At 41.7% G+C, this 15,930-nt stretch overlaps 1 protein-coding gene across 1 annotated transcript; it reads left to right on the forward strand.

The window, feature by feature from the left end:
• Positions 1-227: 227 nt before the first annotated feature.
• On the forward strand, positions 228-15,603 carry nsmaf (neutral sphingomyelinase (N-SMase) activation associated factor). Its single transcript, XM_062379536.1, has 31 exons — positions 228-382; positions 4,475-4,561; positions 5,237-5,315; positions 5,600-5,661; positions 5,818-5,854; positions 6,034-6,084; positions 6,705-6,776; positions 6,939-6,986; positions 7,106-7,158; positions 7,266-7,395; positions 7,487-7,558; positions 7,665-7,773; positions 8,841-9,017; positions 9,106-9,185; positions 9,281-9,371; positions 9,564-9,627; positions 10,039-10,090; positions 10,627-10,747; positions 10,901-11,032; positions 11,119-11,161; positions 11,253-11,419; positions 11,630-11,741; positions 12,427-12,485; positions 12,586-12,653; positions 12,733-12,800; positions 12,880-13,003; positions 13,270-13,353; positions 13,462-13,612; positions 14,063-14,165; positions 14,430-14,539; positions 14,800-15,603. Exons 1-31 carry the CDS (start codon positions 345-347, stop codon positions 14,892-14,894), a joined length of 2,739 nt encoding a protein of 912 aa, XP_062235520.1. The 5' UTR covers positions 228-344; the 3' UTR covers positions 14,895-15,603.
• Positions 15,604-15,930: the final 327 nt, after the last annotated feature.

Genomic DNA, 15,930 nt, shown 5'->3' on the forward strand with positions numbered 1-15,930 from the left:
ACATTACATGATGAATAAATGGAGTTACATGAGTTCAGTGCAGGTGACATTAAACTTCTTCAGGATATGAAAAAAAGAAAACATGTGAGGGAGTTATCTCACTGGAAATGAGTTCACTTTTCCTTTTTTCTGAGAGGCACTGTTTGGCGAAGGAGCCGGTACTCGGAAAACCGAGTCAGAGTGAGACCTCCCTGTGGAATCTGTGATCACATGGTTTCCTGACGGCTTCCGTGTTTACTGGTCTGGTCGCAGTCCAGAAGCAGTGTGCAGAACGCAGAGGAGAACACGAAGAAGAACACAGAGGAGAACACAGAGAAGAACACAGAGAAGAACACAGAGCGGCGATGGCTTCTCTAAAGACGCAAGAACGGACCAAAGAGAGGTCAGTGCTGCTTCACCATGGTTACCCCGTCATTGTCGGTCAGTGTGTGTTGTTGTTGTTGTGTGTAGCGTCACTCTGGGCCACTCAGCTAATGAGAGCTAAGCGGTGTGACGATGCGGGATCGGGAGCAGTGACCCGCAGAACCGAGATCACACCAAACGCCTGCATATCAAGCTACGACCAGGGCCAGGCCAAACTCCTGAGGGGGCCCAGGGGCAAAAGTGGGCTTTGCAACCCCCCCAGCCCCCCTGATGCACTCATGTTCTACACAACAGTCTTTTGGCTGCTGATGCAAACAATTAGAGGAGTTGTTAGTTTGTGTAGTTTCTTGTGAAAGTAGCTTCAGCATCTTTGGCTCGGCAACTGTTTCTCCGTATTGTCTCCAGAGGAGGTGTCGGTGTCTCTGATGTGCGACAGATGCAAAAGTGAAAAAATAAAGCAAACATCTCTGTGAAAAAAAACGGTGGCAAACACGCAGAAGAGGCAGACGGAGATGTCAAGAGAGTTTCTCGCCTGAAAAAGCTGACACTATGTTGTGCATGTGTGAAACGCGGACTGTGCGTTAACTCGGTACACACTTTACCCGCAGGTCATATCTGAAAACTGCTTCAGGGGTTTTGACAGTTACAAAAATATGTTCACCAGTGCTCCACTTAACAATGAGGCTGGTTTCACTGTTAGCTGACAACTTATTTAAGTTCACAATCTGTGATTCACAGCTCTGTAGTGAGGGAGTAATATGATGTAATATGTAATATGACTTGCAATCATCCCAAAGGTGTTAGATGGGGTTGAGGTAAGGGCTCCGTGTGTCAAGCCGGGCAGTCAAGCACTTCCAAACCAAACTCACACAACCATGCCTTTATGGACCTAGCTTTGTGCACTGAGGCAGATTCATGGAACAGAAAGGGGCCTCCATCAAACTGTTCCCATGAAGATGGAAGCATAGACCTTTCCAAAATGTCTCATCAAGCTGAAGCACTAAGGTTTCCTTTCCCTGGAACTAAGGGGCCTTATCCATCCGATGGCAATAGGACTGAATGGAACACTTGAATTCGATGATTAATATGTTTATCCCAATAATTGTGTCCATACATTAAATGTTCTTAGTGTGCCCTTCTAGTTTGTCATAAGTCTTTTGAGAAATACTTATGTATATACTAATATATTGCTGGCAATGTTTTTTTTTTTAGTCGGGCTCTAGACCTCACTAACGTTTTCCGTCTGATCATTAGTGTCAAACACAACAAATTAAAACAAGTATATGAGACACAACTTAACAGCAACTGGGTAACAAATAAACACTAAAACATCCCAGTTTAAACCTGTCACAGTTTCAGAAGCTTGTTAATTTTGACATTATACTTCATATGCTGTAAGTTTCTGATAACTTTGTTATCAATACGGTTAAGTAGACCTGGGGCGTTGTGCACCGGGTGAACCAGCCTTATGTATAATTGATGAGTTTCTTCCCTAAGCCGTTATATCTATCACAGTGAACCCTACGGCAGCTGCTGTGAACAAATGAAAGACGTAGCATCATACTGAGTAAGAAGAGAATGACATATGATCCTGATGTACCAAGTTGCTTATTCCCTAAAAGCTTTTAAACGATGCTCCATGTGACAGTGGTCTGAAGTGCTTAGTCAGGGCAGATTGACTCAGAGCCAACTTGGCACGACAGGAGAAGTCCCTTCCGAAAAATTATAAGATATTTGGGCCTCAGCTGTGACGAACTGTCTTTAGACCGTGGGTGGGTTGATAAGGATAATTTGTCGATAGGAAAATAAAATTGGATAAAAATCTGTCTGTTGTTGTTTCCACTGCGGTGTGTAAAAATAACTGACTTTATTGTTTCTCTCAGCTCAGAGGATCATGTGATAATAGCCCCATGACAGTGTCTTCTTCCATAGTTTAAAACCATCCAACTACTCTGCCTGCATGCAACTCAAAACCAAAAATATATTTATCTTTTTACTATCTGTTAATTCAATTGGATGTACCAACACCGACAAAGGATTTTGTCAGTAGCGTTTTGAGTATCCATCAGTTTACTGCTTAAAAAAAATTACGGGCATATTCAGAGAAACAGGATATTTCAGTGAATGTAAAAGAAGTTGATGTAATTTGTTATTCCAAGTAGAGGATTTCTATTTGTCTTTGGCTCTTTTCTTTTAAATATTTTATGCAATCAAACATTTGCTCAAAGTAGAAGGGCACTTGGAGAGAGCATTTCTCTGCCAAAGCTGATTTCTCTATATTTTAAATACATGTATTGCATTCACATACATATAACGAATACACATAAACTAACTGAAATCTTCTCATAGGAAGCGCAGGTAAAATATCTATCCTCTGATATAGTTATGAGAAATATGTCTCAATGTATTACAACTGTGCATAGATCATCCCCTTAAAATATTTATTTTGAATATTGATCACTATCCGGATCTGCATCAGATTTCAACTGTTTATAGTTATTAGTGCTATACACACGGCTAATGTTCACAAAAGTAGAAAAATGCTTTGTTAAAGACAAGTTATAAAAAACTCATTTTTTAGACGCCCTCTGAACTCTATCCCCTCCACAATGAATAGGGTCTTCCTTCACCCATACACAACCATTTCATTAGTTTCTATATAATGTTTTTAGCAGTTCCTGACTAATCTGGCTAATAGACCAACAAACAGACAAAATGCAACGACAACAAAACCTCCTTGGTGAAGATTACAAAGGTAAACACACACATTATCTGACTGGATTTGCTGGTGATCTGTTCCTGGGTCAGTGTTGCAGCGACCGAACACCTGCCTCTTCCCCTACATGCATTGGTTTGTGTTCATGTGAGTGAAACTGAGTTGGTGAGTGTAGTACAAATCTAAAACACAAACACACAAATTGGCTTTGAATGTGGAAACCACATCCTATTAGTTTGATCTTTATCAGCACCAATACTAATCCAGCAAATCCGAATTTTGTAATCTATTTTGCAATGTCAAGTGGTTGCACAATAAAATCTGAACTTGAATAGATGAAAGAAGTATTTCTTAAATCTGCTCCTTTTCCCTCAGTTTTCAAACATCGATTTGCTGACTTTCTGCCTCTGAGCCATGGGCAAATCTATAAAGATATCCAAATAAGAGTCTTGTCACAGACTCTCCTGCTCTCAACAGATCTTGGGTGGCACTTCCTATAAGGATTAAGAAACTAGGCCAAAAATACCACAGATGAAAACACTGCCACTTTGATCAATCGCCGTTGTATTGAGGTCCCACATATACGTATTACATGCAAGACCAATCATGACATGTCACCCCCTTAACAAACACAAGTGTGATAAGAACTACCTTAAATGACAGAAACCATCATTGAGAAATATATAATTGACAACGTGTACTTTGACCTACTCCATGTCCTGTCCACTAACATAGAGGAGGCATGATTTATGACCTATTCCGCAGCCAGCCACCAGGTGGCGATTGAAACGCTTTGCACTCTATCGTCTTTTGTGGTGGATCAAGGGCCTGAGTGAATAATCACTCCCAGTGGCGCTGAGCAGAAAGTTAAATGACGATTGCTAATTGTGTGATCAGACTGTGACCAAACCTGCGGATCAGGTTTGGTCACTTGAAAACTTCCTATGTTTATTTTGCTGAGTTAAACTTGATCTGAATTCACATCTGTAACCGAAACATTTGTCTCAATAAATGACAACTGTCGCAACTGATTGTTACTGGGATCCCGTCTGGAAAGAAGCCTCTGACTGTACCAGACACTCAAAGAGCTCTGTTCTTCTTTCCATGCAGTCTTCTTCCTTTGGGCCTACGTTACCCATGAAGCCGTTTGAGCTCATTGTGACATCACTTGAGGCCATGTGTCACACTTGGCCTCAAGTGAAAAAATTGTATTGCGCCTGTTTGTCCTTTCAATAATTCAGTGGTTGGGTTGTTTTTAGTCACTGGTCAGTTTATTTAGCAGTGATCCTGTTTACTTTTATTATTTTTAACTCAGTGCTTGGTTTCCTGTTATTCCCACCATGTTTAACACACTGTGCAGTTGTTTCACTTCATCTCTCCTCTGCTCTCCCTCAGGTTTTCTCTCTTGTTGCTGGATTTGGAGGAGTTTTATTTTGAACAGCACATCGCCTACCATGTGACAAACATTTCAAAAAAGGAGAGGTAAGTTTGATTATTCACAGCAGCATCTTTATCTTCGACTAATGACACCTCGGGGTCAGTGTGAGTTAAAGCCAGAATTGTTAAATGTAATTGTAGGTCTGTGTATTACAATTACACTTCAGTTAGTGATATTTGTTGAAGGTTGGAGGAGCTGAGGGCAGCTTGAACTTTACAACTGTTCAAACATCATCTCATCCTGCTATGAAGACTTTAACAAACTACACAAATAGACTGACAAGATAATTGAGTCTGAGTGTGGTTTGTAACACAGACACATTAGGGTTAGGGTATGGGATTGTTTGTTCTCTAAATCCGTTTCCAGATGTCAGAGAATTAGTTTGACATTAGTTTTCTGTCAATGTTTGAACAACAAGCTGTTTTCAGATCAGCCTTGATGTTTCAGGTGTTTCCAGCACAAAACAAAACAAAACACACAATCCTATTTATTTATTACACTCTGTAAATTAATATTAGTTTAATATGATATTTGAATTCATTCTGTTTTAGAGGAAGAAGAGTAGTTTTTTAGAAGAATATTGACACATAGCAATATATACCCAAAAAATTGTTAAATAACATAACATCCTTACATCTGTTTCCCTTTATACATTCATTACAAATTGCAGTATAATATAAATAGTTTTATTGTATAATAATTTTTTTTTTCCTTCCCAGAAAAAGCAGAGGCTCATTTAAAGTCTGTTCCAGATCAATCATATTTGATCCTGAGGATCTCACCGAGCCAATTCTAAAGGTTTGTTTTAGTAGTTGTTTTTTTAAACTCTTCCTGTCAAATATATATTCTTTTTAATAATTTCGGTGTAATAAATTTGAAATATATGTATTATTAGTAAAATGTTCTCTTAGCAATCATGAGGGGAAATCTGAGGATAAGAGAAAAAACGGTATATGTTCAATTATTATAGTGAGACGCAAAGTGTTTATATAAAAACACAGTGCTCAGTTTTGAATGATTGTCTGAAGTGGAGATTCAGAAACCAAGATGTGTGTTGATGTGGTTTTTCTCTTCATCTGCAGATTCCTCTCAGAGACTGTAAGAAGATTGAGTTTGTCCAGAAAGAGAACAACCCTTTCAATGAGTGAGTTTACACTTACACTTTACTTTCAAACTGGTTTGGTCACTTCAAAAATACCACACAAATGTTAAATATACCTGGAAACCAACATTGGGCTTTTTAAAATAATGCTCTGAGGTTGTTTCTTGTTACTTAAACACTTCTGTGTTTTCCTCACAGGCCTCAACCATCAGCCATCTCTGTTTCATGTGGACAGGTGAGTTATTATTTACATGGAGATGTGATATTGTGTGCTTGATCCTCAAAGTGACATCAGTGCTCATGACTTGTGAGGCTGAAATAAACGGTGATTGTTTGTCTTATTGTTGTCTTCAGTTGTCTGGCTTAATTATTATGGATTTGTGAAGGAAAATCTAATTTTCTCTTTGGTTTCAGGTTATTTACATCAAAGAAAGCAACGTGATCTCCCCTTACAGAAATGAGAGGGTGAGTCAACCGAATCGCTGGTCGCTGGAAACGCTGGAAACATCTGGTCATGCATGTCCTCAAAAGCCAGATTAAATCCACTCAGTTAGCAGGGATGAGGATTAGATGTGGATTTCAGAAGTTTCAGTACTTCAGGCATCACATTTGACTACTGGTTCTACCAGAATCGCGAAACGAATAAACTTGATTAAGTTTGTAATTATGTCAACATTAAGATTTCTAATTACTTGCCTGAGTTCTTAAACCACAATGATTGCAGATGAGGCTGAACACAGGACTCTGAGAGACTCCAAGACTTGTTTATGAGTTCAAATATGAAATGTGAAGCATTTCAGAAGCGATGTAGGCTGTATAAACCCATATGAGGCCATACTAACTTTTTTATAATGTATTGCCATTATTGTCTCTCTATTATTTGGGGAGATATGGTGGAATATGTTTGTTTGATGTCATATTTTGTTTAACCTCATTCTTTGACTGGCCATAACATATCCTCCCAAGTAGTACCCACATGAAGTTTGTTAAAAATCTTTCAATGCATGGTTATTTTGTACACACAATCTCACACATGCACACAGCCATGTCGACAGGCTGGGTAACTTCTCATATGTCATCCACAGGGATTAAAGAAAATGAATTTTCAACTGGAGGTTTGGACTAAAACAGAAGACGTCGTGCAAACGTTACTTCAGGTAAGTGACTGTCAGCGGGCTGAGCAGTGTGTTTGATTATCAGTCCATCAGATTTCCCTTCATCTCTCCATCTTTAGGGGTTTGGGCTGAATTTGATTTAGTGCACTCTCACTGTACAAGTTACTGTAATTCTGCACCTTCTGATTCTGCTGGTTCTTACAGCTTCACAGAGCATCGTGTCTGGACAAGCTAGGAGACCAGACTGCAATGGTGAGTCACTCGCTTCTTTATGTTCAAACGGAGAAGAAGAGAGACCGTAAATCAAAAGCATAAATTATTATTTCTGTCTTTCATTCCAGTAATTTATCTATTCTTTTGTGTGTTTCCAGATTGCTGCTAATTTACAGTCACGACTGGCGAGGTCTTCGTTTGACAAAAACTGGTATGTTGTGTATAAATTCCAAACAATAATCAAATATATAGCTCCGCAGTGTTGATTCTTTTGGATCATGTAGCTGAACATGACGCTGGCGGTACTTTGCTGTGAAGTTTTCAGAACGTGGCCGAGAAGCCTCACATGGAGTGTGAGGTGGAGATGGTCACGCCGCTGGTGTCCAACCCCGGTCACGTCTGCATCACGGATGAAAACCTTTACTTCCAGCCGCTGAACGGATTTCCGGTGAGCTGACGCAACTCATTCAAGTGCTCTCAGTAAAATAAACAGTCACCTCATCCTAACTGAGTTCATTTTCAATTTCTTCTCTCATCAGAAACACGTGATTCAAATCAAACTCCACAGAGTCAGGAGAATCTACAAAAGACGACATTGCCTCAGACCACTGGTGAGGGATCTCGCACACACATAATGATGTTAAATTATATCATGAACTGTCACAGTCTCGTATGTATGTACAGTTTGATAAGTACGTGTGTCCATGTGTGGCCAAGGGTCTGGAGGTGTTCTGCACTGAGAACGACTTCTGCTCTGACATCTACCTGAAGTTTTACCTTACCGCTGACAGAGATGAAATCTACTACTACATCGCCACCTTCCTGGGTGAGAAAATCAACACGACTGAATATGGTTTACCTCAAACCTTTAAAATGTTTTACTGCTCTGATGATTTGGCTATTGCCTCAAGATTGAACATTACAAAAAATGAACTGTTTGAATCATCTGTATTTGTATTTATAATAGTTTCAAAGAGCAGGTCTTCATCTCAATGACAATAATGAACAAACTAAATCCTTTAACAGACAAATACTAGTTGTGTTCTTCACCATATTGAAAAAATCCTTCAAACACTCACAGTGTGTGGTGGTGGGATAGATCCTGCTTATTGCTTGTGCTGTGTTTCTGTGAATATCAGCTATTGCCTATGCCAAAGGTTTGTTTGTCTATTAAATAGCAGTGTTACACAAAACTGGACTGCAACAGATAACCACGGAACTTGCTGGAAGGATGTGGTGTCAGGGAAGAACACAATAATTATGGTGCAGTTAATCAGGGGCAGATCCAGGATTTAAATTTAAACCTTTTCTCAGATTGCAAGATCATTGACCTTCAGAGACATATCTAAGGAACTAAATTGTATGAGTGAGCCCTTTTTTGATGTGGCTTGATTTAATCAAAAATGACTGTTAAGTCATAAAGTGTTGTGGAGTCGCCTGCAAGAAATTAGATATTTATCAGTTCCTAGTGGAGAAAATGGATTCAGTTTTGTGGTTGGTCACACATTAGGTCCTAGCTAATATGACTCAGACGCACAAAGCAGCGTCAGTGAGGTTAAGAAGAATAAGAAGCTCTGAGTATCAGCCCGAGGCTCCAGGGAATCATTGGAGCTGATTTACATCGTCCATATGAGGATCATGTAACTCAGAGTGCGGTGTCACAGACGAAGCTGCTCTCTCCAAAAAGTCACCATGTGTTTGATTAATGCAGAATACCAATGGTTCCCATTGTGCGTATATATAAACATCATAAACTTTGACATTCAGGAGAAAAACTTACTATCTTTATTTTCAATTGTTTTGTCTTTGTCACTTAAATTCCAATGCAAAATTCTATGTTTTTATTGGACACATGGCTAAAGCCACTCTGCTGTTCTCACATGACTCCCTCAGAGAACCACATGACGGAGCACACAGCAGAGAGCTACATGCTGCAGTGGCAGCGAGGTCATCTCAGTAACTACCAGTATCTCCTCCATCTCAACAACCTGGCGGACCGCAGCTGCAATGACCTCTCCCAGTATCCCATCTTCCCCTGGGTCATCGCCGACTACACCAGCTCACAGCTAGGTGAGTCGTCAGGCCTCTAGTAACTGGTGGTATCTAGTATCACGCGTTTGAAAATGGAGCTTTAACCATCCGGGCTTCTGTGTCTCAGACATGAAGAACGCCGCCACATTCAGAGACCTGAGCAAACCGGTGGGAGCTCTGAACAAAGAGCGTCTGGACCGACTGCTGGTGAGTCTCTTTCCCGATGTCTCCTTGTTTCTGGACCCTGAGCGTCCGTGGACCTCAGCTCCTCAGTAAGTTCAGAGATGTTCTCTTGTTCACAGGCTCGTTACAGAGGCATGCCTGAACCCCGCTTCATGTACGGCAGTCACTACTCGTCTCCAGGCTACGTCCTCTTCTACCTGGCCAGAGTTGGTACGTCGCACACTTGTGCATTAACACACAGCATGTACGGCTCCATATCAAATGCTAAGTGTGTTTATACATGTTTCATTTGTGTCAGCAGGGTTGCAGGTATTATATTAACACTGTTAAGAGCTCCCTGCTGTGTTTCCTGGTCTCCATGTTGGTGTTTTGTTAATCTGATGAAATGTCTTGTGCCTGCAGCTCCGGAGCACATGCTGTGTCTCCAGAACGGTCGCTACGACCACGCAGATCGCATGTTTAACAGGTACAGGAAGTCTGACACCAGTCCAGGTCCTTTACCAAACATATGCCGGGTAGTTGTTCTCTTTTCTTGACTGGGACCTGACCAGCCTTGAATTGTAATCACCAATCACAAACCAGTGATGTATTGAAAATTTTACTCCATTAATGGTAATGATCTGTTAAGAACCACTTAAGAAATTATGAAATTACCATTAGATTAAATATGCTTTTATTTGATCAAATGTGTTTATGAGGAAAAACCTCTTGAGATGTACAGTTTCGTCTCAGCATCACTATCACTACATAATAAAACAGGAAAACAGGTATTAAAACAGCAACGCACACAAACCATTATAAACAACACTAAAACCCAGACCACATACTTAATTTGTATACTTAATACATAATTTATGATGATGTCTCCTTTTCACAGCATCGGTGAAACCTGGAGAAACTGCTTAGAGGGGGCAACTGACTTCAAAGAGGTAAAACACTGATTTGATTATTTAGAAATGTATTGAATCAGGACAGATTCAGTGACTTTCAGGACTGTAGGACAGTGATGATACTGATGAGATTATACTGTAGCACTGCATTCAGACAGTCCGCCAAGTGGAGCCCGAGAAGAAAGAGTTTTACAGCTTAAAGGTCCTCAGCTCTTTCACCACTGACTCTCCCTGTTTCTGATGTAGCACTTGTATTGACATGCTGTGTGCACATGTGATCTACTACTGTTTGTAAGTTTATATTCTTTTGTTCTGTTGCTGATTTACAGTTAACTCTGGTACATACCATCATTTGGCAACAGTTATCAATCAATCAATCAATCAAATTTTATTTGTATAGCCCATATTCACAAATAACAATTCGTCTCATAGGGCTTTAACATGGTGAGACATCCTCACCATGATGTCTCATCATGTGCAATATTGCACATGATCCCCAATAAAATGGATATTAATAATAACATCAGTATGACTGAATAAAAATGATTATAAACCCATTTTTCTCTGACGTGCAGCTGATTCCAGAGTTTTATGGGGACGACTGCAGCTTCCTGGAAAACAAGCTGAATCTGGATTTGGGCAGGAAGCAGAATGGAAGCCTAGTCGGGGACGTCGTGCTCCCATCGTGGGCTTCAGGTAACTTCCTTTTCCAACACAGATGGGTCAAACTCCCCTCAGCCCCATGCCGCGTCCACCTGATCCTGCTGCCCTTTATTAATAATTCAACTATAGTTTTTCCGTGTGTCCTGCTGCGGCATATTTATTGTGCCCTCTCTCTCTTTAATCCAGATGCTGGTGATTTCCTCCAGAAGCACAGGACGGCACTGGAGAGTCAGTACGTGTCAGAGAACCTTCACGAGTGGATTGACCTGGTGTTTGGCTTCAAGCAGAGAGGCGGCGAAGCTGTGGCAGCTCACAATGGTAAAATACTGTTCCCAGCAGCCATCACCAACATCAGCAACCCACCAGAGCTGGCAAACACTCACATCGGTCTCATTCTCTTTCAGTTTTTCACCCTCTGACCTACGAAGGCTGCATCGACTATGACAGGTATCAGCTGAAATCCCTCAAGAGTTTTTAGGCCGATTCTTTCCTCTGCATCATTTGACCAAACCTCTCCCTCCGACATCTCTCCGCAAAGCATCCAAGACCCCGACGAGAGGATCGCCATGCTGACACAGATCCTAGAGTTTGGTCAGACGCCCACACAGCTGTTCAGCAGCCCCCACCCTCAGAGGATCACGCCACGGTTTCACAACATCACCCGGAGCTCCAGCCTCACCTCACCAGTTAGTGAACTGTCTCCATGTGAGTTACACAACCGTACATCTCGATTCACGAGTTGATAGTGATTAACTCTGAAAAGACTGATGTATATATCAGGGGAGGTCTGGATTTCTCGCCAGGTGTGCAGACATGACATTAAAGAAGTGGAAGTTCTTCACCACGGTTTTCTTGCCATATCCAACATGGATATCCAGATGTTCCTCCAGCAGTGACTCCTGTGTTGTTTTCCAGCCTCTCAGAGCGAGGACTCATCCTTCGAGGACCTGACTGAGGAGAGCAGGAAGATGGCCTGGACAAGCATGGGCACCCTGACCCAGGTCTCCAGCCACAGGATCCATAAAGAGTGAGTGAAGAGGCTTTTGGTGGGCTGCAGTAATAACTAGAACTCAGTGTTGAGCATCCCTCTGCCAAGGCCAAACAACCCTCTTAAATTCAATCATCAGCCCCAAATTGCAGCCACTTAAAGATATCACTCATCTAAATAAGCCAAGTTTGTCCTTTTATCAAGATCTTTAAAGTTTCCCCTTGGAAAACAGTCAAATGTCATCTCACAATATTAAAAAATGATTCCTGGAACCGCTGCCTGATCTGTGTTGTTCCCTTATCCATCTTGACACATCCTGCCACAGAATTTTGTATAAATCCACCCAGTAAACCAACCAACAATAACCTCCTTGGTAAAGTTAACAAAGCAGATATGCAGCTGCATTGCTGGTCTGCATGTGAAATGAAATCTCTGGTTGAAATATGAGGAAGTTCATGCAAAGCAAATAGGCGACATGCAGCTGCACCAGTCTCTCATCCGCCGTGTGTTTTAAAAAAAAAAAGTAACATCTTGAAATTGATTGTTGAGGACGTTAGAGCAGAAGGTGCTGAGGACAGGTGGCTGCTGACAAAACAATCTCACGTTTCAAAGTTTCTCTCCTCATGTTTGGCTCAGTTTTGTCTTTGCTAATTGTTATTCATGCGACTGCTACATGAACCTGAAAACCTCCTCAATCCTTCCACATGTTCTGGTGAACCTGCAGGGCTGTGACGGGCATTGCAGTGACCCGAGACGGAGCAGCCATTTTCTCCACATCCCAAGGTGAGAAACAAATCTTTCCTTCTTTCTCTTCAGAGATTTAAAATGTCTTACCTCTCTATTATTCCTCTGGATCATTTGCCTGTTTGACTCTTCATTCCAGACTCATCACTGAAGATGTTTTCCAAAGAGCTGAAGGAGTTCCAGAGAAGCATGTCCTTCTCAAACATGGTACACACTTTGACTTTACTCACCTGTTCGCCATCTCTCCTTGTGCTCCTCCTTGACTCTCTCTCTGGATGTGTTTCAGGCCTTGTCGTCGTGTTTGATGCTGGCAGACGGTAAAACTGTGGCGTGCTCTTCGTGGGACAACAATGTGTATGTACAATCTCGTGTGTGCATTCTACGCAGGGGGTTAAATAGATTTTCCTCACTTCAACATGTCTCTGTCCCCTAGGTATTTCTACTCCATCCCGTACGGCAGGCGGCAGGACACACTGATGGGTCACGATGACGCCGTCAGTGAAATGTGTTGGTATGACGACCGGCTGTACACGGCGTCGTGGGATTCCACTGTCAAGGTGAGACAATGATAAAATACAACAACATGACATCAGTGTTGCAGACAGATGTTTTCTTTTTATCTATAGTTGTTCATTTGTTTAATTTCTACCCAAAATAACCCTATGCAAAGAGACAGACACACGTGTTTCACTACTTGAGTGAAAAAGAAAATGTGAACGTTGGAGGGTTTTCGTGGGAACAAGGATCATTAATTAACTGCAGGACTGGGAGAGAAGAGAAGGCAAAGAAACATCGGCTGTTGTTTATTTTTAATTTCCGACAGGTTTGGCAGTGTGTGTGTGACAGCTCCTCCAGCAACAAGAGATCCCAGTTTGAGCTGCTGGCTGAGCTGGAACATGACACTGGGGTGAGTGAGGCTGTTAAATCCGGGTTTTCATGTGATGCCAGTTTGTGTGGATTCAACAAATTCAACTTATCGTCCCTGTCATGCTGTTTTATCCGTCCCCGTGTTCAGGTGAACGCCGCGGGTCTGAATCCAGCGGGGACTCTGTTGGTGACGGGCTGTAAAGACGGAGCCGTCACCATCTGGGACACGAGCAGCTACGAAACACTGCAGCAGATCCACTGTCACTCAGGAACCATCCACCACGCGGCCTTCAGTCCTGGTACATGTCAGAACCTCTTCTGGCCTCGCTGATTTCAGCAGGCCTCAGAATCCTGTGTGATTCAGTAACTGCTTCTGCGTGGCTCTTTAAGTGCTGTATTGTTTTACAAAGCACTTTTAACACTTTGCCTTCAAGTGTAGGCAGCTATTGAATTAGTTATTCTGTGTGAGTCATAGAGGCAAGCCAAGCAGACAAAATAAGCAGGGGTGTAAATGGCCATTACATATTTTAGATTGTCCTGGAAAACAACGTAACAGCTGAACAATATCACTCTATATCAACAAATAAAGCTGAATTGAGAAATAACATAACTATGGCAATGATCTGGGGACCTGAACGTGAATTTGAAAGATCTAAACAAACGAAGAAGTGCAAACCTGTTTTCTAAACCCTGAATCCCCTGGAAACCCAGACTCACTCTGAAGTAATGAACCTGTCTTTCGTCCTCAGACAGTCGACACATCCTCAGCATCGGAGCCGACTCCTGTATGAAAGTAATTGATGTCCAGACAGGGATGGTGATCTCATCGGTGAAGGCAGAGGAGGAGCAGAGGTGAGATCACACTGCCGTCACCACAGTGGAGCGTTTCATGGAAATGTCCAGAAACACTGTCTGTTGGAATTCGTCAGTTGAACTTTTCCTGCCTAATTTCTGGGGGTTTTCTGCGTTCCATTTCTGAAAATGTCTTTAGTGATGCTCCTTAGAAAATAAGTCCAAACTGTGATCACCAGTCTTTAACAACTGTTGTGTTCAAGTTTCAGCCATGTCAGCAGCCTGTGGTCTTCCTAAAGGACTCACCTGTTTGGTTGTTTCCAGGTGTTTCTGCTGGGACGGGAACTCGGTGCTGTGCGGGGGGCAGTCAGGTGACCTGCTGCTCTGGGACCTGCTCAGCAACACAGTCACCAAGAGAATCACCGCACACTCCGGTAAGACCTCATGAGTTTAACATCTCACCTGGGGAACAGTCTGTAGATTTTATCTGTTAAAATGATGCTTTAAATGTAACTCTAGTCAAATCAAAGGAGCTGTGAAACATTTTGATAGTGTTGAGCTTTTACAAATTCAGACCATAGAGTCCACAGCTTGTCTCTGGTCTGTGTTTCTACTTGTAAACCTTCTTTCAATCCAATTGATTTCTAATATGAAATACACTTTGTCAAATTAAAAATGATCTCTCTTTGCCCAGGTGCCGTCACGGCGATGTGGATGAACGATTTGTGCAGCACGGTGATCACAGGGGGGGAGGACCGACAGATGATCTTCTGGAAGCTCCAGAGTTAAACAAAGTGCTCCTGCACAAATCCACCATGGAGATAAAGACTTCCTGTGCAGCAGGCCAAGTATCCTGCACACCCACTGACTCTGAACAGACTCATGACGGAGCTGGACTGTAAAGCTACAGTATCAGAGCAGGGGGAGTAGCCGACACCTCTTTCTCAACTGTTCTCAATCCAAATCCGGATTATAGGAAACGCTATTTACCAGGTCTGTCTGCATATTGAGAGAAAATGTCAGATTGCTGTTTTTTGCATGAGGAGAAAAATATATAGTGTATATGCCTTACGTTTCAGCCTATTCTACATTTGTGTGGATTTTTCCCTTTGCTCTTTACCATGTTACGCTGCTGTTGTTGTTGTTGTTGTTGTTTTTTAATCAGTGATCCTGTTTCTGTAGCTTTATGTGCATTTTGTTATTATAATGTGGCCTCACAGTTACAGAGCTTCATGCTACTCAGGTTTTATTGTTAATAGATGCTTACCTCTAAATATACACAAATCAGAAGCCTCAGAGATTCAGATTCAGGCAGTTTGTTTCCTTAGATGCACCAGGAAGAGATGTATTGATAATTATTAGGTAATATTAAGAGAAACCAAACCATGAGTATACAGTATTAGCTATTCCACCAGGTGACTTGTTAAAATCATGTGGCAATAATCCAGGAAGAGAGGAAAAGACCCCAAATAAATGTGCTCATCATGTGGACATGAAATATGTTTGAGGTGTGCTTCTTCCTGCAGAGACAGAGACAGTGGACGGCTTGGATTCATGTCAGTTACAGTAGATTCCAGTTTTCCAACAGAAAAATGAACCAGTTCTCTGTGTCTTCAAGTGTTTAGTAGGTTTTACTCTGAATTTAAAAAACACTGCTTCAGTGTCACCATGTTAGTAAGCACCCAGCACCTCACTTCAATTCTCCTGTCAAACAGCAGATGGTGCTCCTGGTCTGCTCAGCCATGGATGCCATCACTGCTCATTTTAAAAAACGAATTCTTTCAATCTAAAACATCCAAATTAAAGGACTACAGAAAGAACCTCA

The sequence above is a fragment of the Platichthys flesus genome, chromosome 21, assembly GCF_949316205.1.
Source record: "Platichthys flesus chromosome 21, fPlaFle2.1, whole genome shotgun sequence".
In the NCBI taxonomy this organism is placed as follows: domain Eukaryota; kingdom Metazoa; phylum Chordata; class Actinopteri; order Pleuronectiformes; family Pleuronectidae; genus Platichthys; species Platichthys flesus.

Coding starts and splice junctions, on each gene's coding strand:
- nsmaf (XM_062379536.1), top strand. CDS start 345: ATGGCTTCTCTAAAGACGCAAGAACGGACCAAAGAGAG. Junction 5,316..5,599: donor TCACCGAGCCAATTCTAAAG/GTTTGTTTTAGT, acceptor CTTCATCTGCAG/ATTCCTCTCAGAGACTGTAA. Junction 9,186..9,280: donor AGCGTCTGGACCGACTGCTG/GTGAGTCTCTTT, acceptor TCTTGTTCACAG/GCTCGTTACAGAGGCATGCC.